Source organism: Aethalodelphis obliquidens, unplaced genomic scaffold, assembly GCF_003676395.1.
Source record: "Aethalodelphis obliquidens isolate GAN/ISIS:26980383/991018 unplaced genomic scaffold, ASM367639v1 scaffold43, whole genome shotgun sequence".
Lineage (NCBI taxonomy): Eukaryota > Metazoa > Chordata > Mammalia > Artiodactyla > Delphinidae > Aethalodelphis > Aethalodelphis obliquidens.
This window is the reverse complement of record NW_020837987.1, coordinates 17,115,475-17,137,736: the sequence shown is the minus strand read 5'-3', so window position 1 is coordinate 17,137,736 and position 22,262 is coordinate 17,115,475. Positions and strand designations below refer to the sequence as shown.

The 22,262-nt window shown below is 59.5% G+C and overlaps 2 protein-coding genes across 4 annotated transcripts; one reads left to right on the top strand and one right to left on the bottom strand.

The window, feature by feature from the left end:
- Position 1: 1 nt before the first annotated feature.
- Positions 2-4,490, top strand: LENG1 (leukocyte receptor cluster member 1). The gene is made up of 4 exons (XM_027080351.1): positions 2-397; positions 1,354-1,536; positions 2,204-2,463; positions 3,139-4,490. The coding sequence occupies exons 1-4, from the start codon at positions 266-268 to the stop codon at positions 3,350-3,352; spliced, it is 789 nt and encodes a 262-aa protein (XP_026936152.1). The 5' UTR covers positions 2-265; the 3' UTR covers positions 3,353-4,490.
- CNOT3 (CCR4-NOT transcription complex subunit 3) lies at positions 3,389-20,576 on the bottom strand. Of its 3 annotated transcripts, none has more exons than XM_027080326.1 (18): positions 20,107-20,576; positions 14,924-15,001; positions 14,740-14,807; positions 14,397-14,471; positions 14,193-14,282; positions 13,854-13,982; positions 13,662-13,757; positions 12,250-12,472; positions 12,025-12,158; positions 11,494-11,550; positions 9,795-10,125; positions 9,594-9,717; positions 8,491-8,689; positions 6,536-6,635; positions 6,247-6,445; positions 5,914-6,046; positions 5,117-5,242; positions 3,389-3,765 (listed from the first exon to the last, which is right to left on the bottom strand). In XM_027080326.1, the coding sequence occupies exons 2-18, from the start codon at positions 14,946-14,948 to the stop codon at positions 3,667-3,669; spliced, it is 2,208 nt and encodes a 735-aa protein (XP_026936127.1). In that variant the 5' UTR covers positions 14,949-15,001; positions 20,107-20,576; the 3' UTR covers positions 3,389-3,666. The 3 variants fall into 3 exon arrangements, with proteins under 3 accessions (XP_026936127.1, XP_026936126.1, XP_026936128.1); XM_027080325.1 differs by having other exon boundaries at positions 14,924-14,998; XM_027080327.1 differs by having other exon boundaries at positions 12,250-12,469; positions 14,924-14,998; positions 20,107-20,573.
- Positions 20,577-22,262: the final 1,686 nt, after the last annotated feature.

The window sequence follows — 22,262 nt, the reverse complement described above, 5'->3', positions numbered from 1 at the left end:
ATCAGAGGCCGCGTTCAGTAGCGTCCGGGCGGGGACACTTGTGATTGACTCAGAATCTTGATAAGAGGCGGTCGCTAGGCGACACCACGCGCAATTCCGAGCAATGGGAGGTGGGCGTCTCAGCCAATCAACTTTCGCTACAGACCCAGAGGGGCGTGCCAAATAGTCCAGGACCAATCCGTGGCCGAGACAGGGAGGGGCCATCCTCTCGCCAATCTGAAGTGCTAGAAGGCGGGCCTGCCAGTCCGTGGACAGCTACGGCGCCATGAATATCTTACCCAAGAAGAGCTGGCACGTCCGGAACAAGGACAATGTCGCCCGCGTGCGGCGTGACGAGGCCCAAGCCCGGGAGGAGGAGAAAGAGCGTGAGCGGAGGGTGCTGCTCGCTCAGCAAGAGGTAAGCTCCCAGTCCGGCCGGGCGGAGCGCCCAGGCGCCTCGGGAGGGACCGGAAGTGGGGCGGCGCGCAGGCGCAATGCACACCGTGCGGAATTAGGGGCCAGGCTCCCTGGAAGCGTGTGCGGTCTTTTGCGTATCCCACCTCGAGCTCTCCCTGGTCTTGGTTCTCCCCACTCCTAGAGTAGGAGCTCATGAATAAACGAAGCCCTGGACAATTCACGGAAACTCGGACCACTTTTTAGTTTACCTGCACAAACTTCCTATTTAGTAAGCGCCTACTCTATGCTCGCCCCGTGCAGAGCGCTTGACTTGCCAAATCTCTCAAGCACTGTTCGTTCTTAGAGAGGCTGTCATTTCCATTGTGCAGAGAAGTGAGATGGCTTCAGAGAGGAAGACACAGCGAAATGACAGTGGAACAAGCCAGTTCCGCTCTGTCGGGCGAGCCTTTTGCCTGCACCGCTGCCCACACACAAACACTACAGGCTCTCTTTATAACTCCTAACCTGTTTGGTTTATACCTAGCTTCCTGTCCTTTGGCTAATCTGATTGTCAACACTGGCTGGGAGGTAGTCAGGGTTTTTAAAATTCACATTTACCAGTAGAAATTGCAAATCAACTGGGGATAGTGACATGGAGCCCTGCCTGGAATTCAGATCACCTGTCCTAATACACGAATTGGCTGCCTTCGTAGCTGTTTTTACTGTGTCACTCGAGATTGCGAACCCCCCTGGTTTACTGTTTGAAAGGTAGCTTACAAACCCAGGCGTTGCCTCATTCCCCCACCCTCTCCGCAGGCTGGGATAGGTGCCTCTTCTGGGCTCCCAGTGCCCCTGCTCCCTTTCTTTACAGCCCCCAGCACCACGGCCTGTGGTTTTCTGTGGTCGGCACCAGGCTCACAGTTCCTTGAGTCACATCTAGGTTCTGAATGTTCTGCCTATACCTTTCTTTTCCCCCAGGCCCGCACAGAATTCCTACGGAAGAAAGCCAGGCATCAGAACTCACTACCTGCGGCTGAAGCAGCAGCACCAGGAGCCCCAAGCAGTTCTGGCCCTGTGGATCTGTTTCGAGAGCTGCTGGAAGAAGGGAAGGGGGTGAGCAGAGGCAATAAAGAGTACGAGGAAGAGAAGCGACGAGAGAAAGTAAGTCGGTCTTGCCCTCTTCGTCAGAGTCATGGATGGAGCTGGGGGAAGGGGAGCACCTTGCCCGTCAGGTGTGACTAAGGAGTGTTTAGGGATATGGTGGGGATTAAACAAGCTAATGTAGGGAACTCAGAACCGTACTGAAACAGCACTTAAGAGGTGTTGGTTATTGCCGGCAGCTAGGTACAGACCTCTCAGGTCTCTCACCTGCTGTCCAGAGCCTATAGATATTTGGGAAGTGTTAAGGGGCTTTTAAATGTAGATCAGATCCTGTCAGTCACCTGCTCTCAGGGACTTCCCATCAAACTCTGAACTTGCCTCCTCCCCCCACCTCAGTCATTCCTCTTCCTTGCTTGCTTCTCTCAGGTTTTTCTTCAGTTGTCTCCCCAAAGATGCCTGCCTTTGAACCCTAACCTAAACCAGTTCCACCCTGTCCCCTCCTTCCTGTGCTTTTTGTTTCTGAAGCTGCCATTGTGCCCATTGTGCCCCCGGAGCAGGAGCCCCACACGTACTGGTCTGTTGTGTCCCCAGCACCTGGCAGAGTTGGCTCATGACAGGCCTGTTGGCTCAATGTCTGGTTCTGCCTCGGGAACCTTGGGTGTCCCTTGGGTGTCTCCCAAGGGGAGACACACTTGACATTCTCACTTCCACATTTTGTCTTCCTCAGGAGATGCAAGAGAAGGCTCTGGGCATCCTGACGTACCTGGGCCAGAGTGCAGCGGAAGCCCAGACTCAGCTCCCTTGGTACCAGCTCCCCCCAAGTCGGCGCGGCCCCCCGTCTGGTCCAGGACCAGATGAGAAGATCAAGAACCGCCTGGACCCTCTGGGGGAGATGCAGAAACATTTGGGGAAGAAGAGAAAGCACAGTGGTGACAATGGCAGTCACAGCAGAAAGGAAAAGGAGGGACCTGAGAAACGACCCAAAGAGTAAGGAGCCTGGGCCTTGGGGGTTGGCCATGGCCATGCGGGCACCATGGAAGCTCTCTCTGGTTGGGACGGGAGGGCTCTGGGGTCTGGATACGTGTTCTCAACACGTGGTCCAGGGACCCCGGGGGTCCTGACACCCCTTCACGGGGTCTGCGAAGTCAAGCCTATTTTCATAACATCATTTAACTTTTTAACTCTCGTTCTCGGGGTCCCCAGAGGCTACATGATATGAGACGACACCACTGATGTGGCTGGTGGAACATTCGCTTGTGTTAAGATTTCTCATTTTGTATATGCAAGATATTGACAGATAAAATCCACTGAAACAAAGCTCTCTGAGGTTCAGTTTTTGAGACCAGAGTGTGAGAACCACGGGGCTAGAATAAAAGCAGGTTTGTGTCCCTAGGATGCAGACCCCTGAGTGTAGATCGGGTATACCGACCCGTCTCCTTTCTCCCACAGATGAGGGAATGGGGAGGGCCAGGTTGTGCTCAGTGCCATACAGCCGCTTAGTAGTGGAGGGGCACCCACCTGTAGAGGTGGTGAGGCCAGCTTCAGGGTCCCAGCACCAGTCTGCTTCCCTCCCAGGTGGCAGCTCCCTCCCAGAGGACAATGGGGGAGGGCGGGGCCTCCTGGGACTACCAGCTTTCTGAACCGACTCTCATCTCCTCCCAGACCCCCGTCCCTGGACCAGCTTCGAGCTGAACGTCTCCAGCGGGAAGCGGCCGAGAGGGCTCGGGCACAGGCCCTGCTGGCCCGGATTGGAGGCACGGCAGCCCAGGAGGATCAGCCAGAAGAGGTGGACGATCGGCGGAGGCGGTACAACTCCCAGTTCAACCCCCAGCTGGCCCGGCGCCCCCGCCAGCAGGAACGCCCCCTGGCTCACTGACTCAGGGGGTACAGGAGAGGCCGCTGCTGCCAGCCGTCATATAAAACTATTTATTCATAAATATTTTCCAAAATGAAAATAGGTTTACCAAAAAAAGTCCCTCACTGGGGAGGGGAGGAGGGGGCAGCCCTCGCCCCCGGGCCCCCAGGGTGGGGCTGAGAGAAAGAGAAAGCCTCCCAGCCCCCTCCCTGCTTCCTGGGGGAGGGGGCTGCCCTATGGCCTGGGGCCTCCCCCCAGTCTTCCAGGGCAGGGCCCTCACCTGGGCAGGGGGATCAGCATGCGGGGGGAGGGAAGGGTGGAGGGAGGGGCCGGTGTCACTGGAGGTCCCGGTCCTCCAGGTAGCGGTACTCAAAGGTGAAGCCTTCCTTCTTCCGCTGGCCCCACTTCTCGTAGTCAAAGTAGATGTAGGTGCCCTGGCCGGGGGAGAAGGCGATCAGTGAGTGGACGAGGTGGTCGGGGGAGCTGGCAGAGGGACAGGTCTTAGGGCCATGGAGGAGCCAGGCACCAGGCCAACTGCCCTGCATGCACACGCCATCTCACTCCACCCTCACAAGGCTCTTCTCAGGTGGGAAACATTATCACTCCTGCTTCAGAGGAAGCAGAGGGAGGCGCAGGGAGGTCACATGCCAGAGCCGGGCCTCGACCCCGGGCACGTGTGCCAAACATCCTATTGCTTCTCTCGATGGCTTTGGCTTTCCAAGCACTGATCGAGTGCCGAGTACGTGATGTATGTCCTAGGGTTTAGTCTTCACAAAACCCCTGAGGCCATGGAACAGGCTTGGAGTCTACATACATCCAGGCACGCTGCCAGGACAGACGTTTTACTGGCAACAGCGGTGGTGTGGGAACTTCTGAAGGACTGATGCCTGGAAATACACTAACTTAGAGGATTACTTTGGACCAAACCGGGGGGGAACAGGATGTCTGTAGTTAGTGTCCAAGATGACACAGTGGGAATGGGGCCGGGTTCTGAATGAATGGTGGAAATGCTTCAAAGAACCTGAAGGAATGGAGGGGAGGAAGTTCCCTGAGGACAAGGCCCTTGTTCAGTGCTTGGCATCAGGTAAAGATTTGGTGGAAAAAAACCACTGTGGAACATACCAACTAAAAGTTGAAATAAAGTCCAGTACGCCCATGACACTACATAGCAGGCACCATTTAGTACTTACACGTCATTAACTCATTTAATCCTCATAACAACTGCATAAAGGTAGGTGCTGTTACCCCGTTTTTACAGATAAGGAAATAGAGACAGATGTTCAAGTGAATTGTCCACGGTCACCAGCTAGAGCTGGGTTCCAAACCAGGTAGTCTGGCTCCAGAGTGTTTTGCAAGTGGGAGGTCCCAATCAATCAATTACGAGAACAACAAAAGAGCTTCCCCATCCGTGTTTGCTGAGCCCCTCTGCTGGGTGCTGGGGACTGTCAAGGTCCCCGAGCAGTGCAGCCCATGGTCTTGGGTGGGAGACACCACATCCCCGCACCGTGCCAGAGGAGGGGGCAGAGGCACAGGCTGTGTGTGCGCCTGGGGAAGGCTCCTCTGAGGAAGGACATGGAGGCTGGGACCTCTGGGGTGACCGCGAGCTGGCCAGTGAGGAAGAGGACAGTGTCCCAGGCAAGGCAGATGGCCTGAGGGACCGAGCTGGCTGAAGGTGGTGGCAAAGGGAGCGGGCAGCAGGGCTGCCAGTCTGCGTGTGGAGTGGGGACTCTACCCGGACTCAGCCAGCGGGACCAGAGTGGACAGGGCACAGGGAGGGGCCCTCACCTGCTCGAACTCGTCAGTGATGGTCTTGGGCTCCTCGTGCCTCTGGAACCACATCATGTACTTGGTGTGGAATCGCCATGACTGCTTCTTTAGGGCCTTGGCTGCCAAGTACTGTGCCTTAGTGCCCTGAGGAAGGAAGCATGGAACGGGGGATCAGGGGGCCTCGCAACTGGGTGGGGGCCAGGTGGACGGGGCAGGGCGACAGGGCTGACCCCAGGCCCCGCCACAGACCGAGGTTGGGCCGGACAATCCAAGTACGGATGGGCTGGGGCACAAGACGTACCAATGCTGGTCAGGAGAAGGAAAATGAGACGGGAGGTGGAAATTGCTTTCAGAGAAGCTTTGAGAAGGAAGAGAAACTAATCGTGATGAGAGCTGAGAGGAGGCAGTTTAGAAACTTTCTCAAGGCTGGATGAGGGAGGGGGTCACTGGTGACACACTGGGTTACGCAGAGGTTGGACAGTTCCCTAGCGGGTCCCCAGGGAGGCCCGAGTACGTGCCAGCGAGCAGCGTGCTGGCACAGTGAGAGTTATCGGGACGGGCACTGTGGGGCTGGGCTCCCTGGGTGCTGCGCTAGACCAACCCAGCCCTCAGCCTCAACTGACCTGACACCTCAGCACTGGAGTGGGGACAGGGAGGGGTCTGGTTGGGGGGGGGGGCAGGACTGGGGGAGGGGGAGGGGTGCGGTCCCGGTGGCCGCAGTGGGGCACCCACCTCACCCCTCCAGCCCGAGGGGGGACGGCGGCGGTGGCGGCGAAGCCGGGGGTCCCGAGGCTGCCCCGGGGGCCCTGCTGTACCTCCAGATAGTAGAAGATGAAGAAGAGCGTCTCGGTCGACAGCCGCTGGTAGAACTCCACAGTGTCCGAGTGCGGGGGTGGCATCTGGTGGTGGTAGGGGGGCGTCGGGCAGGGGTTCCGGGGGAGGTACTGCCTGTGGGGGGACAGGATGGTCAGTGCCGGTGCGCGGCAGCCCCCGGCCTCCCTGCCTTCTCTCCTCTCGTGGATCAAAGGGAGCGTCTCAGGCACCACATCACCCAGCATTACCACCTCAGTCCCTGTGTCCTGTGGGGAGCCCAGGTCAAGTCTCCCTCGGATTCAGGGGCCCCGTACCCACCCCACGTGGCCCCTCACCGGATGCGCTCAGAGTCTGAGGGGTGGGGCATGTGATGCCAGGCGGCCTCTTCCATGGCCTGCTGGTAGAGCTGCTCCTTGGTGAGGGGCACAGGCCCCAGGGGACACACACCCAGCGACAGCGGTATGTTCACCTCCGACAGCTGCAGGGCCGGCTGGGCCGAGGCCGGGGGAGCTGACGTGCTGCTCAGGATGATGTCTGCGGGGAGGGCAGAGGTGGGGCCGGCGAGCGGTGAGGCTGGTGCATCCGGCCCCTCCTGGACGGCCCGCCCCACCCCTGGAAGCTCACCTCGCTCAGTCAGGTGCAGCGTGGGGACGGGGTCCTCGATGCCAGAGCTGATGGCTGCCCGCTCCGCCATGGACTTCAAAGAGCTCAGAGGCTCAGGGGCCTGGGGAGGGAAGAGGTGCCTGGCCTGAGGTCCAGGGCCGAGGGCTGGCACTGGGTCCTCGTGGGCCCCGGCACCCTCGCCTGCTCCGGTGGGGCTTCAGCTAAGCCAAGGCCGTTAGTGTAAGAGCACGTCCACTGCAGCACCTAACAGCGGGGAGAAAACCTGGACACGACCAAGTGTCCACTGACAGAGGGGTGCCTAGCACGTGTGGACCCTGCTGTACAGCCCCGTGACAGTAACACACCAGCGGAGAGCCCGCGCGCCACCGCCGTCACAGAACCGGCAGCAGCGCCCACTTGTCTGCACGCCTACACGCTGGGAGGAGCCCGCCCACTGCCGGCTGCCCCACGTGCGTCACTAAGACCCCCTGCCCCTCTCCGCGGCCACCGGCCACCGCTGGCCACTGGCAGTTGCCTTCCACTCCTCTCGCCACCCCACTCCCCACACCCTTCAGTCACCGAGGTCTCTCTTCCCTCGGAGGCACCTGCACTGCCGCCCCACACCGTCCTGGTCTCACAGGCCCCCGAGGGACCTTTCCAGCCATGTCTTTCTCTGTCATTTTTCTACTCAAAACCTTTCCACCACTCACCCAGTAATTAAAAAAAAAAAAAATGTTGTGGACCTGTTTTGAGAATCTCAAGGCTCATTTCTTCCCCCAGAAAAATGCATACACTGAACTTCCTGTCCGTTGTATTTCTAAACTTTGGGTGCTCACTGGGAGCCAGAAACTCTCCTGAGAGCTTTATGAGGACTATTCCCAAGCATCCTATCACATTTGAGGAGTGACTGCAATTACTTTCATTTTCCAGATGAAGGCAGGTACAGGAGGCAATGCAGGGCTTGGACCCCGACAGTGGGGCCCTCCTCACCCTGCCTCCTGCGGAAGTGAAGTTAAGACACACTGGCCCAGGGACTTCCCTGGTAGTCCAGTGGTTAGGATTCCACACTTTCACTGCGGAGGGCCTGGGTTCAATCCCTGGTCAGGGAACTAAGACCCTGCAAGAAGTGTGGTGCGGCCAAAAAAAAAAAAAACCCAAAATAAACCCCGAAACACACTGCCCCAGATGGTCACCTCACGTCCTGCTGCTGCCCTTTCAGACTCTGGCCCTGCAGCCAGCCTGCACCCCGTTCTTCTCGCCTCCGCTGAACCCTGCTTCCCAGCCTTCTAACTACAGCTCTGGCATCAGCCCCCCATAGAACTCCAGCCCGGGGGGGGGGTGGGGCGCTTCTCCCTGTCAGCCCCGCCTGCCACTGTGACCCCACACGACCTGGCCCTGGTTCCACCTCACAAACGTTGCTGGGCTGCCTCCCCAGGTTAAGTCAGATACGCACGTGGGTCCACAGCACCCCGGCCCCCACCCCACCCAGACATGCGCGCCATACAGTCCCACTCTGCTCCCTGTACGGAAGGTGGGAAGTGGCTACATTTAGCCAGCACGAAGTGGCTCAGAGCAGACGTCAAGTGTTTTCTGGACTTAAATGTTTTTGTAGAAGGCAAGAGGGTGGTAAGCTCTGGATGGTGGGTCATGTGAAGTAATACGCCGTATGGGGAGAAATGACCGAGGGCTGGAAGGAGGGCGATGACAGTGGACACCCGGGGAGCGAGCAAGCAAGTACAATCAGGAGCAAGGAAAGTACCCAGAGGGACAGAGACCCAGGTGGGGGTGGCAGAGAAGCCCGGAGATGATGTGAGCGCGCAGGTGTGCCAGGCGAGAGAAGCCAGAGCGACACAGCGAGGGCTGGAGGTGGAGATGGCAGGTAGAGACCTGTAGCCAGGGGACAGCGACCATCTGCAGTGGAGACACAGGGCCAGGACAGAAAGGCTCGGGGCCCGCCGGGGATGTGCGGGGCCCACCTTGATCTCCGGGGCAGCGCTGAACTGTGGAGGTCCATTGAGCAGGGCGCCGGCTGCCTTGGCCTCGCTGAAGCTGGGTGTCGGGGAGCTGGGAGGGTTCACAGGTAGTGGCACCAGGAGACTGGGTCCCCCCGAGTTGTTCCCTGAGCCTGGGGCCACGCCCCCAGCCCCCGTTGGGGCTGTCGCATTGGGTTCCTTCCTGGGGAGGGGTACAAAGGGTTGGAGGCTCAGAGGAGGGTCCCCAAAGGCGGGACGGACAAGAAGACTTGGGTGATCGGGGAAAGGAGTCAAAAAGGGAGAATGCACAGAACATGGGGCCAGCTGAGGGACGCAGACAGGAGAGAAGCTCTCTGGGCGAAGGGAGAACCCCACCCCTTGCCATCACTTCCCAGTAAAGAAGGGCTGCGGATGTGGGAACAAGCATTCTCAGGACGCTCCCAGAGACCACACGCCTAAACGTTCTCTAGGAAGCAGGTGGGACCACTTCTTACACGGAGTGGCCCGTGGAGAAAGGGGTGGGAAAGAGCCACACAACAGAGCAGCCCACCTAGAGCCCAGGGGTGAGGCACCCGGGGAGGAGGGAGGGAGGGAGGGATCCGGGGGGTCTTCCCCATTCCCACAGAGGACGCTGCGCTCTCTCTTGGGCCACTCTTCTGGGAAATGGTCTGACCTACGATCTGGAGGGGTGGCTGGGGAGAGGACGGACTGGGACCCTTCACTGTAAGAAGTGGACGCTGAGCCCCTGACGGAGTGAGGAAGGCCCTGGGGCAGGACACAGAAAAGGGAGGAGGCGGCAGGGCACGACACTCCTGCAGGAAAGGGAGAGCCAGAGCGTTCCAACGGGTCCCCGGGGGGCTCTGAGAACAATCCCACTTAGGCGAGGAATGTTCTAGGGCAGAGCTGGGGGACACACATATACGATACCCCAGCTGGGAAGAAGTCGGGACTCAGCACCTAAGCGGGTGGGAGAGAGCTCTGGGGGAAGTCCCCACTGGCAAGGGCAGGGCCCGGATCTGCACCATGTGGCAACCGTGTGAGCGGCCCCGTGCCTCCTCGTGCCAAAGGCTGCCTGTCCCCAGCCCTGCCCAAGGCCGGACACTCACGAGGTGCTGGGAGGTGGGTTGTGGGGGCCAGACGGGGGGCCCAGGGCCTGGCTGTTGGCACTGCTGCCCCCGCCGCTGCTGAGAGCCACCTCTGCCGGGCTGTCTGCCACTACTGAGCTGTAACCTGGGGGAAGGAAGAGGGGCTGAAAGGGGCCTGCGGCAGCCACCCCAGGACCCCCCACCCGGCCGCCTCCCACTTACTGGTGGCGCCGTTCTGCTTGCCTCCGCCTCCGCCTCCGCCGGGCTGCACGCTGGGGGGCCGGGGCTGCGCGGGGCTGGGCCCACTGGAAGCTGGCGGGGCCACAGCCTGGGCGTAGGGGGCGGGCGTGCCCGAGCTGTGGCTGGGAGCTGGGCTGGCCTTGGCGCCCAGGGCGCTTGGGGGTGCTGCCGGGGCAGGGGCCCCGTTGTTGCCAGGGGCGGTGCTCAGGGCAGAGGCGGCGGGCGGGGGGCCGGAGGGGTAGCTTGGCGGCACAGCTGGGGACTGAGGGTGCTGGCTGCTGTGGACAGGCTTGGAGCCGTTTTTGGCTGGAGACTGCAGGTGGGAGGGAGGAGAGGGTCAGGACAGAGTGGGCCGCAGGTCTCGCCAGCCTCCCGCACACCCCTCCCCGGAACAAGGCTCCATCCTCGGTGCTGGCCTTGCTGCCCCTCCCTGGGGACCCAGATGACCCCCATTCGCCCTCATGGCTTCAACCTCCACCTTCATGCGCACAACACTCGTGCATTTCTAGCCTGCATCCAGCTTGCCATGTCCTGCGTGGACATCCCCACGATGTCCCACAGGGATCTGAGACACCACTTGGGTGTAAGAGAAACCCATCCACCTGATGACAGGGCAGTAGTGGGAAACACATCAATGTCCTCAGTATGAGGTTAGCTGGACCCAGCCAGAAGTCCAAGGGGAGAAGAGAGGACAGCTGAAAATAGGATAGTAATTCTGAATGTCACTTAAAGGGTCCCAAAAGCAACTCGAGGGGCCGTTAATGACCAATACCCCACAAAGCACGTGGGGTAACGTGCGCCTGACAGCCCGCGGCTGAGCTGCTGACCACCCCTCTCAAGCCTACCCGGCAGCCGTCCTCGCCGCTTCCTGGACCCACCCTGAGGCCCCACGGGCACCTCACGCTCACTCCGCACCAAGCAGGACTTGCGATCAACTCCTTCCCGACACCACGCATGGTCACCCGGGTCCCACACCAGCCTCATCAACTCTGCCCTCAGGCTCTCCCTCGGGACCAGCCCTCCGACGAGCCCACAGAGGGGTTTCAGGCTCACTTTCCTCCTGCCTAAAGATAGCATTCCGGTGCAGCAGCATTTCCTAAAGTGTGCTGCTGCCCTGGGACACGTGAGCAGAATCCACAGGGTGCACTAAGGAGAAAAAACTCTCGGAGGCACTTCCCCTCTTGGAAACTTGTGATATACACCATCTGCGCAGCCAAGGCCCAGAAAGCGCCCAAGAAAAGAAACCTATGTGGTTTTTGACCTATCATTTCTGGGGCTTGCTGGGCCCTTTCAGAGCTGGTCCACCCGGTGTGGGCCCCCCAGCCCGACAATCTAAGGTCCTGCGCTCGCGGTCAGCCCAGTGGACCTGGCTGGGCTCACCTCTCCACACTTCCACGTCCACCACGACTGGCCTATGTCTCCTGTCGCTGCCCCACACGGGAATGTATCTTCCTCTAATGCCCAGGGCAGACGCCCTTCCCAAGAAGCGTCTCCCAACCACAGCACCAGCCACGCACCTGTCTGCCTGCCCATCAGTACTGCAGGCCTCCCTCAGGGCAGCCTGACCCACCGCGTCCCCAAAGCCCAGCATGGGGGCCACACTCAGGCCTCAGTAAGCCTCTGGAAACCAGCGAAGGAGCGAGTGCTGGGCCCATCAACGTCCGACGCCCATCGGACCCACCTGGCTGATTTCACTATCCGTCGAGCGTCCCCTCTTCTTGTCATCTTCAGAGTTTTCCTGAGGTTTGAGAGGTGCAGTCAGAAACCTGTGTGTCTCTAGGGACCCGACAGAGACACCAATCTCCGAACCCCCGGATCTGAACCCAGCTGACCTACCTTCCAGACCCAGAGCTGTTCAAGCCCCTATGACCTTCATCTCACTGGGGAACCTACCTAAACCCTGCCCCTTAGGGTGCTTGTCTTCTGGGGGCCAGCACCACGTGCCAGGCTCTTAAGGGTCCAGGAACCTGCTCTCCTTCGAGTATCCAACCCTCCATCCCTTCCCAGGTGTCCAGTGCCCAGGCTCCTCGGCACCCCAGGCACCAGCCTCCCTCCTCCACACTCAGGACCCACGTGTGGCCCTAACCGCCCTACCGGCAATCTACAGCCCTTGGGGCCCAGACCCTGGATACCGAGGTTCCCCTCCTGCAGGACATTTCCTCAGCCCCCGGCCCCTGTGCCCTCCGTGGAGACTCAGACCCACAGGCCTCACCGTGGTGCAGTTGGCCGGGCTGGGCGGGATGGGCGAGCTGGAGGTGGTCGAAGTGGGCGTGCTGCTTGACTGGTTGAAGATCTCATCCTCCATGTGACTGTGGCTGGGCGGGGAGGTGGCGACCAGCGCCTGTGCTGTGGGGGCGTGGAGGCTGTATGAGCTGGTGGGGACGCCTTCCCCCAGGCCTCCACCGCCCTTCACCCGCAGGCCAAGCCCGGGCCTCACGAATGTCCTCGAGGTCCAGGTCGTCGTAGAGGAACTCGTTCTCCTCGAAGTCGGGGTCCTGGGACGAGTCCACGTAGTACTCGACGTCGTCCTTGATCTTGCGGATGGCGTCCACGAGGATGGAGTCATTGTCCAGCATGCGCAGGATGGTCTCCAGCATGCGCACGTGGTAGCGGTGCTTCTCGATATGCCGCTTCAGGCCCTCGATCCGGTCCTGCTTCTGCTGGCGAGCCCAGGGCCAGGCTCAGGGGCTGCAGGGCCTGCCCTGCCCCTCCTGCCCCCACAGAACCCGTCCTCAGTCCCTGACCCTGGTGGAGACCCAGAGGCCCCACTCCAGCCCCTCCGGGGTCTGCCCGCCTTGACCCCTCAGGGATCCTGCAGCTCCTCCCACCCCGACATCCCTGGAAACTGCTGAAGGAGCCAGGGATCCCGGCGTCTCCCCTATAACGTGGCCCGATCTGCACCCCGCCTGACCGTCCAGCCCACCCACCAGCTCCGACCACCTTCTGGAATACAGGAGCACAGCTGCCCCTGTCTTGCTCTAACAGTAATAATGGCAATCCCCGTTTGGGGGAAGCTTGTTGTTTACAACTCTGAGCATCTGTCACCACCATGACCCCCACCCCCAACCACGTGTCCCTAAGAGGAAGCCCAGATTCAGAGGCCTGTCTCCTAGGCTCCCTCCCAAGGCCCCACTCCCTTTAGGATTTGACATCCTAGCCCCAGTTCCAAATCCCTCCTGCCTGCAAGGACCTCCCTCCAAGCCCACGGTTCCAGACCCCTCAGTCTCAGACACCCAACTCTGGCACACCGCCGCCCCCAGCTTCCCGAAGAGCCAGCTCTCTGTCCCCCGTACTTCCTGGGTCAATACGCAGAGAGAGTCTGCAGCCCTAGGAACTCGGACCCTACAACCCTGGCTTTCTGGAATCTGGGTCCTGAGCCCTGACTTTGTCTCAGACCACTCTTCTCCTCAGCCTCAATGAGCCGCTCCTCCATGCCCCGCCTTGTCCACACCTGCTGTCCTCTCCTTAGGACCCGGGCCCTCTAGGTGCTGTGAGGCCGCAGCCACAGCTCCTCAACCTCCCCGCCCTGGGCGGCCCTCGGGTCTCACGCTTACTCTGCGACCCAAGCAGAGCTCAGCATCTTCCCCCAAAGGGCTCCTCTTCTTGTCAGCTCCAATGTTTACCCAGACACCCAGGTGGGACCCTGGAGTCTGCCTCATCTGTTCCCTGCACGCCCCACCCTCCAGTCAGCTGCTAAGCCCTCCCCATCCCACCCCTTGACCCCCTAATCCTAGCTGCCAGCCCTGTCTGCCTCAGGAGCCCAGGCCCCGACTCCCGCAGCCCGGAAAGCCGGCCTCTCCTGATCGCCAGCCCATCTCTGTCCTCTGGGCACAGGGGCCCCCCACTCACATCCTTGTCGCCCTTCTTCTTGCGTGTTTGCACCGACAGTGACTCCACTTCACTCTCAAACTGGTCCACCTGCATATTTAGGGTGTCGATGGTATTCTGAGGGTGGGAGGGGAAAGGCAAGCGGTCAGCCAGAGTCCTCTCATACAGCCAGGGTCCGGGCCCCAGGTCACCTCCTCCTCTACCCTGACTCACCGTGAGCCACTGGCCGACCTCCTCCTTTTCCTTCTGGGCAGGGTCTACCTTCTGTGCCAGGCCCAGGCCCTCCTTGCTATAGGCTTTGGTCTTGGTCTCTCGCTCCACAACTTTGAACCGTTCCATTTGCTGTGGAGAGCAGAGTTGGAAAGGGGATCCCAAAGGTGGGAGAGCAGCTGACTCAGGGCCAGTGGACACTCAAACCGGAGCCCCACTCTCAGGTTCCCAGCCCTTTGCCTCCCACCTTCCCCAGGTACAGAGACCTCACTCTTCTCAGGACCTCTGGGGACCCAGGAATCCGACCACCCACCTCTCAGGTAGCAGACTCTGGGCTCCTACCGTCTCAATGAGCTTGCGGTTGTCTATAAGCTGCCTCTTGTCCTTGATCTCATTGGATGCTACCCAAGTCTTGATCTGGTCCCTCAGCCGCTGGAGGTGGGAACAGCAGGACACTCAGGACCCGGGCACCGAGGCCCCCGCCCCCTCCTCTCCCTGTTCCCCCCGCCCTCAGGACACAGGAGTCCGGGCCCCCAGCCCCCTCACTTGAAGCTTCTTAATCTCCTTCTTTAGATCAGCCTCATACTTTTCTTTCTGGTTCGCGTTGGCTGCATTGTGGAGCTGAGGGATGGAGAGAATCCAGGAGTTTGTGTGGTGCTGGCTGCCCTACTGCCCACTCCAGTGGTAAAACTCCAGTCTCTCTCTGCGGGCTGGGGACTCTGGGGACAACCCCCCCCAGGACCAATCCATCTCAGAGCTGCTTCTCTGAGGTCCTTGGCACCTGGACATGCAGGCCCTCTCCCTGGTTGACACTCAGGAACTCCTCAACTTTGTTCTGTTCTCTCCTCCCTAGAGACCCACCCAGATTTTTAGGGGCCAGCCCCTGTACCTTCTGCCAAATATCTTCAAACTGCTCCACGCCCTCGGACACCTTCTTGAGGCAGCGATCAATCTCACCTGGCCAGGGAGGAAGGCAGGCTGTTAGCATCCTGCCAAGGCAGCAGGGATCCAAAGAGGAGTTCCGAGGAGAGTGAGCACGTGGCCACACAGGCAGCAGGCAGTGGACCTAGTACCTTGGAGTTTGCGCTTGTCCGCCATCTTCCCTGCCCTACAGACGCACTCTCTTCATACTCTCTTGGAGAAGGACGCTGCTGGGAGAGATTGGGAAGGAATACACATTTACTCCCTGGCTGGTCCAAACCCAGAGACATGAACGAGGTTGGGAACAGGGTGCATGGGATGGAAAGGGGAAGATGCATTTACTATCTGATGACAGACTGGGCCCAGTTCTCCTTTTGCTGCCTGGACTGCCCAGCACAGGGTCTGGTCCAGAGAAGGACTCTGGAAGTTTGCTGAAAGAAGGAAATAGATATACTTTTTGGGACTTCCCTGGTGGCACAGTGGTTGAGAACCCACCTGCCAATGCAGGGGACACGGGTTCGAGCCCTGGTCCAGGAAGATCCCACATGCCGCAGAGCAACTAAGCCCGTGCGCCACAACTACTGAGCCTGCACTCTAGAGCCCACGTGCCTAGAGCCCGTGCTCCGCAACAAGAGAAGCCACCGCAGTGAGAAGCCCGCACACTGAAATGAAGAGTAACCCCTGCTCGCCACAACTAGAGAAAAAGCCCGCGCGCAGCAAGGAAGACCCACCACGGCCAAAAATAAATAAATACATAAATAAACAAATAAGGTATACTTTTTGTGTGCCTCTGACCCAGGAAGTGGAAAACTCCTAGAGCATGGAGCACTTTCTCCCCAGATGATACTCAAAAGGATTTTTTAGAGCAGAAAAATGTCATGCAGCACACAGCTGCCTGCTAGGGACAAAGGCCTTAGACCTGGAGACCACAATTCCCATAGAGAAGTCAAGCACACAGGTGACCAGAATCCTAACACAGGGAGAGGTTACTCCTCAGACAAGTCAGGAGACAAAGAATTTTGCATCCCATGGAGAAGGGCACGATACCATTTATACGTGTATCAGTTGTAAGGAACAAAGGGGAAGTGCAGTGGGGGGACGCGGAAGATGCCTACAACCGTGAAAGCTAAGCCCACCCACAGACATGGCTGGATCCCACGTAGAAGAGGGCTGCAGACCTCTGACAAGTTTATTCCAGAGAAGGATCCTTAAAGCAAAGGAGACAATACTCCTAACCCAAAGAGGGTAATACCAAAAAGGGTTACAGGTTTGGGGGCAGAACGCATCATTCGAGAGAAGAGCAGGAGAAGAGAGAACTCTTACGAAGATGAGAGGATGAAAGGGAACCTGAACTGGGAGGGAGCTATCGGCACACACGAAGGAATTGCATGTCAAGCGCACGACTGGTAATGTAGACTCAGGGAAACATAAACCCTCAGACAAGCACCCAATACTTAGAGACACTGGCACCTCCATCCTAAAGGAAGTTACATGCAACCCAGAGGGGACTGAGGTCAAAGGGCAGTCACCAGAAGCTTTCGCCAGGGCCCGACACCAAGACCAGGAGAGATGGGGAGCCTTGGGGAGGAAGAGCTATGCCTGTGCTGCAGGAGGTCCCCACGCCCAGCGAGGGGGCCTCTACTGAAAAGCATGGCTTCCTGAGACCTGGGGAGTGCCCACTCAACAGGCCTAAGGCAGGGTGCCCCAGAGCAGCCCCAACTGCCCAGGCAGAAAGAGCCCTACACGGAGGACTCAGAGCCTTAACCCAGAGGGAAGTCACAGCAAGAGGGCCCCCACCCACTGGGAAGGGAACGCAAAGAAGAGTCCGGCCCAACAGAACCTTCCACAGTGACAGAAATGTTCTGTATCTGTGCCACTGAACGCTCGACAGCTCCAAACGTGGCTAGTGCAACACAGAATGGAATGAAAAATTTTTCTGCTAACTAGTTAAAATTTAAATCACACGTGGCTAGCAACTACCGGTGGCACAGGGTATCAGAGAGCACGCCTTAGAACCAGAAGCCCACGTGACGGGGCTGGCCCTCAACCTCAGAGCAGCGTCCTCCACAGGGACCCACTTGCATGACGGCAGACCTTTGACTTGGGGGAGCGTGGATCTCCCCCATAAAGGAGCAAGCAAGAGGAATGGCAGCACCCTTGGCCCAGGGCTGGCTGACATGCCAAGGTGGGGCGCAATCCCAACACGGGAAATTCCAGCTCCAGGAAGGCGAAGCCGCCAGAAAAAGGATTCAGGAGAGAGTTGCACAGAAGGGACTCAAACTGAGGTGGGGCAAGAGCCTTTGACCTGGGAGCTCACACAAGGGCCTGGACCCCAGCACTGAGGTGTGCAGGAGAGTTTTTGCTCCAACACCCCAACACTGAAAAGCCTCTTACTGCCCAGGGGTGGGGGGTGGGTACAGGAAGCTTAGACAGGCGCTTATACTCCCGGTCTCTGTCCCAGGAGCCCAATGCTGGGGCACGGCCGGGTGGTCCAGCCCAAAGGGACAGGACGCCCAGTTTACACCCCTAAACAAGGCACTGCATGCTTTAGGGAGGGGAGGCTTTCTCCAGGTCCCCACACTGAGTGGGCTGGGACACCCAGCCCAGCTGAGGAGTTGATACCCTGCAGAGGGGGCAACAGACGGTGGCAGCAGGAAGTCCTGAAGGAGTCGGAAGCAAGGTGCCAAGGGAACAAGAGCCCCAGCCGGGAGAGTGGGGTTTCAGACAGAACCTCAAAGTGGGCAACAGCTGAGACCGGGAGACCTGCCCCGAGGAAGGCAGCTCCTCCAGAGAAGGGCAAGTACGCCAGGCTCTCCACAGAAAAACCCCACAGCAAAAGGGTGCCTGTACCTTAGATCCCCAGCAAAGGACCAGAAAGGAAGCTGGGGCCTGAGTCCTGAAGTAGAGATGCCCCCACAGAAGAGTCCCATGCTTAGAGGGCTGGGAGCCCCAGCGCTCTGGGAGGGTCCACCAAGATGCTCCAGGGAAGGCAACCGTGGCAGGCCCACTCTGAGACAGGCAGGCATCTCAGGGAGAGGACCTGGTGTCCTCACCGCATGGAGTCTCAAACGGCACCGAGGAATCTGGGAACCTTGGCCCCGGAGACTTAACCAAAAGACTCTGTCCGAGAAGACACATCCCCACGAGTAAGGAGCCTACGCTGAGCGGGTGGGTAGGCTGAGCCGTGTGCCAGACCCACAAGAGCCAACACCATAAAGTGAGGGGCTGAAAGTAACAAAGAGCCCCCAACGGCACCTCAGGGGAGATGACACTGCCACACGGAGCGGCCTGGTGAGGAGTGGGGCAGGAGGAGCAGAAAGCTTAGTCCTGGGGAACCAAGCCAAGCGGTCCCCGATCCTGGGGCTGTCACGTGCCGATACACAGCAGCCGTGTACCGTGGGGAGAGGAGATCGGGCCTGCTGGGAAGTGACACTGGAAGGCCATCCTGAACTTGGGAGGCTGCTGACGCTGTCACACAGAGATCTGAGAGGCCGGAAGGTGGATGTATTAGGTCCTGGGGCGGAGGGAGTTATCTCCCCACGCGAGGCCCAGTACCAAGGGTGGGGGACTGGAAATCCCACCTTGGAAAGGTTACACCAGAGGAATCTTTAGTCCTGGGGAAGGTGACAACAGTGGGGTCGCCCCCTCAAGTCTCGGGGATCTCACACCCCCACGTCAAGGAACCTGTGCCTCAGGAGAGGGCAGAAGCCTAGTCCCACCCAGTGGGACATCACAAGCAGGGGCTGAAGCATTAGCCCTGGGCACCAACACCTGAGAGGGTCCTTAGTCCCACAGGAGGAGACACACAGAAAGGCAGAGACACCTCAAATCCAAGAGTGGCCAATACAGGCAGGAACCTTACCCCTGGAGGAGGCAACACTGAGAGGCTCCTCGTCTTGGAAAAAGGCACCACTCCAGCCCCAAAACCCCACACCTCACAGTACAAGAACCTCAAATCTAAGAAGTCTTACACTCCTAGGGGGTTCTAGCAGGGTGGGCATGGGTAGGGATGAGCCCTGGTTCTACGACTGTTACACCAAGAGGGTTCTCTAGTGCCGGGAAGCTCACACACCCACAATGAGGAGCCCTAGAGGAGCACCGAGGGGGTGGGATCCTTGACCCCTGGAAAGACGATACCCCAGTGGAGGAACTGATGTGAATGCAGATAGAAGCCTCAGACTGAGGGAAGCGACAGCCTACACGCTGAGGGCAGTGGCGGAAGGTGTCAAAAAAAAACAGTACCGAAAGGACAGGAGCATCAACCTCGGGGGAGGTGACAGCCCCTGAGCTAACAGGCAGGTCCTGCTTAGACACAGGGGGGCTGGCGCTGCCCACAACAGGAGATCATTAACAACGTGGAGACAGCAGGAACCTGGGAGGTACCACCAAGAGAGAACCAGGTACCTGAGACCCAGGGGAGCTCAAGAGCCCCACCAAAAGGACCCCGAGGCGGGACTGACATCGAGAGGAAGCCCACACCGGGAGGGAGGTGGGCAGAGTCTGGATCCAGGCAGAGCTCACAACCAACAAGCCAGAGCTCACATCCAACAAGCCAGAGACCGATACCCAGACCCAAGAAGTAAGAGCGCAGGCCTGAGCGGGTGACGCCGAGAACAATCCTGACTCTCCAAGGAGTAAGGCCTGGGCTGTGGGATGTGGAAGCCTTAGACCTGGGGAACTTTTCACTACAGAGGCGTAAACTTGGGCTGAGGCTCCAACTCCTGGAGGTGGCATCTTCACTCCAGGGGAGTTCATCCCCCACCCCATCCCCAAAGAGGAGAGTGGCGCCCACGGTGGGAGGGGAGCGGAGAGAGGAGCGCTGGCCCCGGGAAGGCTGACCCTCTCTCGCCACGGGGGTCCTCAACCAGGGGACTCGCAGCCCCACACCCACGCGGAGGGGGCAGCCTCGCCCGGAGACCGCTCCCCAGCACAGGGGCTGCTGCCGAGGGGGGCAGGCACCTGAGCCCCGAGAGGGCGGGCACCTGCGGCCAAGGCGCCTCCATCCTTCCAGCTCCTCCCGACGCGGAGAGGGGCGGGCACCTCGCACCCTCACACCCCACGGGGGCTCGACGCGGACGCCGCGCGGGGCCGGGGTCGCGGGAGGACCCCCGGGCGCCGCCGAGGGGCGTGGAGGAGGGAGCGGGGGCGGGGGAGCCGCGCACCGCCGGGCCGACGGCGAGCGCCGGGGCCGCGCGGTGGCGGGGGCGCCGCGCCGGGGGCGGCCATATCGCGACAGGCGGCGGGGTCGCAGGGGCGGGAGGCGGCGGGGAAGGCGGCCGACGGCGCCGGGGGAGGAGGGGAAGGGGTCCGGCCCAGTCGAGCCTGACGCTCTCACCACAGGAGCTGGCGCCGCCGCTGAGGAGCGTATCGCGACAGGCGGGGGAGGCGAGCGCCCGCCGCCTTTTTCTCGCGCCCCGGGCCCGGGCGCTATCGCGATAGCGGCGCGAAGCGGAAGTGGGGTGGGGGGAAGTGGGCCCGGGGTTGTTCTGACGACGGGGGTCGGGGCTCAAGGGAGGCCGCGGCGTCTGCCGATGGCTCCGCGGAAGCTGACCGGGCCCGGTCCAAGATGGCGGCGGCGGAGGAGGCCTCCCCTCCTCTCTTCTCGTCTCTGGCGCCGACCCGCCCCCGAGCCCCGAATATAGGCCTGTCATTGCTCCGGCCGCACGTCGCTCTTGCCCCTCGGACGCGCTCTACTGGTTCTTGGCGGGGATGCGGCCGGCCCCCTCTCTCCGATTGGACAATCTCTCCAAGGCGCGGCGTTCGATTGGCCTCCTGCGCGGGCTGCTAGGATTGGCTCAGGTTTTCTTCCCCGCTCCTCCGCCTCCTCCCGCCTCGGGGCACAACACGCCAGCGCGAGGACTCGTGCGTCAATCCAGAGACCTGTGTCGTGCTGATTGGATACACCCGCCCCCTTTCTCTTAAACCAATTGGTCGGAGGGAGGAGCTAGGCTGATCAGGGGCGGGAAGTCGTCCGTCAAGTTTGGAGCCGTTTTCAATTGGCCGTGGCGGGACATTCTGCCCTGAAGTCATTGGCTGGTCCAGGAAGTGGGTGGGGAAAGCGAAGGAAGGCATGGAGAGTGGGCGATAGAGGCCGCGTACCTAATGGGAGAAAGACAGGTGCCTTCAAAGCGGGGGCCGGGCTGAAGTCATCTGCCAATGAAGACAGCCCCTGGGCTGGTAGGGAGGAGCCGGGAAAGAGGGTCCAGCCCTCTTCTTCGTTGGCCCTGTAATCGTTCCTCCCAGAGTGTCCAATAGTTTGGCGAGTGGGCGGTAACCGCTCCTAAGGCGTGTGAAACGGGGCGTAGCAGGCAGGCTTGGAACCTGGGAGCATCCTTCCACCTCCCTTGGGTCCTGGCCGGGCAGGCCGGTCCCTGTCTGTGAGCTGCACAGTCTTCAAGTGCCTGTATTTGGCATATCTTTGAGACACAGAGGAAGGGAGAAAAGGAAGGAAGCAGGAGACGATGCCCCAAGTCACTGGCATCATGCATAGCTGAATTGGTTGGGAAGCGCCATGGAGGCATGGAGTATTTGTCCTGCTTCTGTGTGGTTACATGACCGTGGGACAGTAATTCTCCTCTGCACCTCCATTTCCCTGGTGTTGTGAGGACGCCGCAGAAGGTACAGATGAGAGTCCCTGTTCCCCTCCCACGGTTGCCTCCTAACACCTACTGGTCCTTAAGATCTCAGCTCAGTGGTCTTTTCTAGCGGGAAAACTTCCCTGACCTCCCGTGCTGAGTGCTCACGTGAGCCCTGTTCATTCGGATTTACTTTTGCACGTATACTGTCATTTTCTTAATTATTTGAATCTCCCCCTCCGGATTTTTGCATCCCCAGCGCTTAGCAGCAAGAAGCACTCAGTAACCGTTTGCTGAATGAGTACCTGGATGAACAACGGGGAATGACTTGTGGTTAAAACTTGCTAGGCACTGGTGCTCTGGCAAACCAGGAGGCATTTGCCCTGGGTCACACAGTCAAGATGAAGTCATTTCTGTCCATCTCCTCTAGGTGGAGGAAAGTAAGATAAATCCAAGGGAAATGCAAGTGAGAACTGCATCAGAATCGCCTGTGGCAAGGCAGGCAATGCTTATAAAAACGCAGTGCTCTTAGGCCCACACAGATCTGGGAAGTGAAACCTAGGGATCTGTATTTTTACAAACTTCCTGGGTGATCATTAGAGGTCTTTTGTTGTTTTTTTTTAATATTTATTTATTTATTTGGTTGCACCAGGTCTTAGTTGCGGCAGGCGGTCTCCTTAGTTGCGGCTCGCCAGCTGCTGAGTTGTGGCATGTGAACTCTTAGTTGCGGCACGCACGTGGGATCTAGTTCCCTGACAAGGGATCGAACTCAGGACCCCTGCATTGGGAGTGTGGAGTCTTAACCACTGCACCACCAGGGAAGTTCCTCGTTAGAGTTTAAGAAATATTGATCCAGAAGACCCTTGTTATTTAAAGTGTGGTCCCTGTTGTAAATCAACTACTTCCCCTAAAACAA

Coding starts and splice junctions, on each gene's coding strand:
- LENG1 (XM_027080351.1), top strand. CDS start 266: ATGAATATCTTACCCAAGAAGAGCTGGCACGTCCGGAACAAGGACAAT. Junction 398..1,353: donor TGCTGCTCGCTCAGCAAGAG/GTAAGCTCCCAG, acceptor CTTTTCCCCCAG/GCCCGCACAGAATTCCTACG. Junction 1,537..2,203: donor AAGAGAAGCGACGAGAGAAA/GTAAGTCGGTCT, acceptor TGTCTTCCTCAG/GAGATGCAAGAGAAGGCTCT.
- CNOT3 (XM_027080326.1), bottom strand. CDS start 14,948: ATGGCGGACAAGCGCAAACTCCAAG. Junction 13,983..14,192: donor ACCGCAAGCTCATTGAGACG/GTAGGAGCCCAG, acceptor TGCTCTCCACAG/CAAATGGAACGGTTCAAAGT. Junction 11,551..12,024: donor GCCCGGCCAACTGCACCACG/GTGAGGCCTGTG, acceptor CTCAAACCTCAG/GAAAACTCTGAAGATGACAA.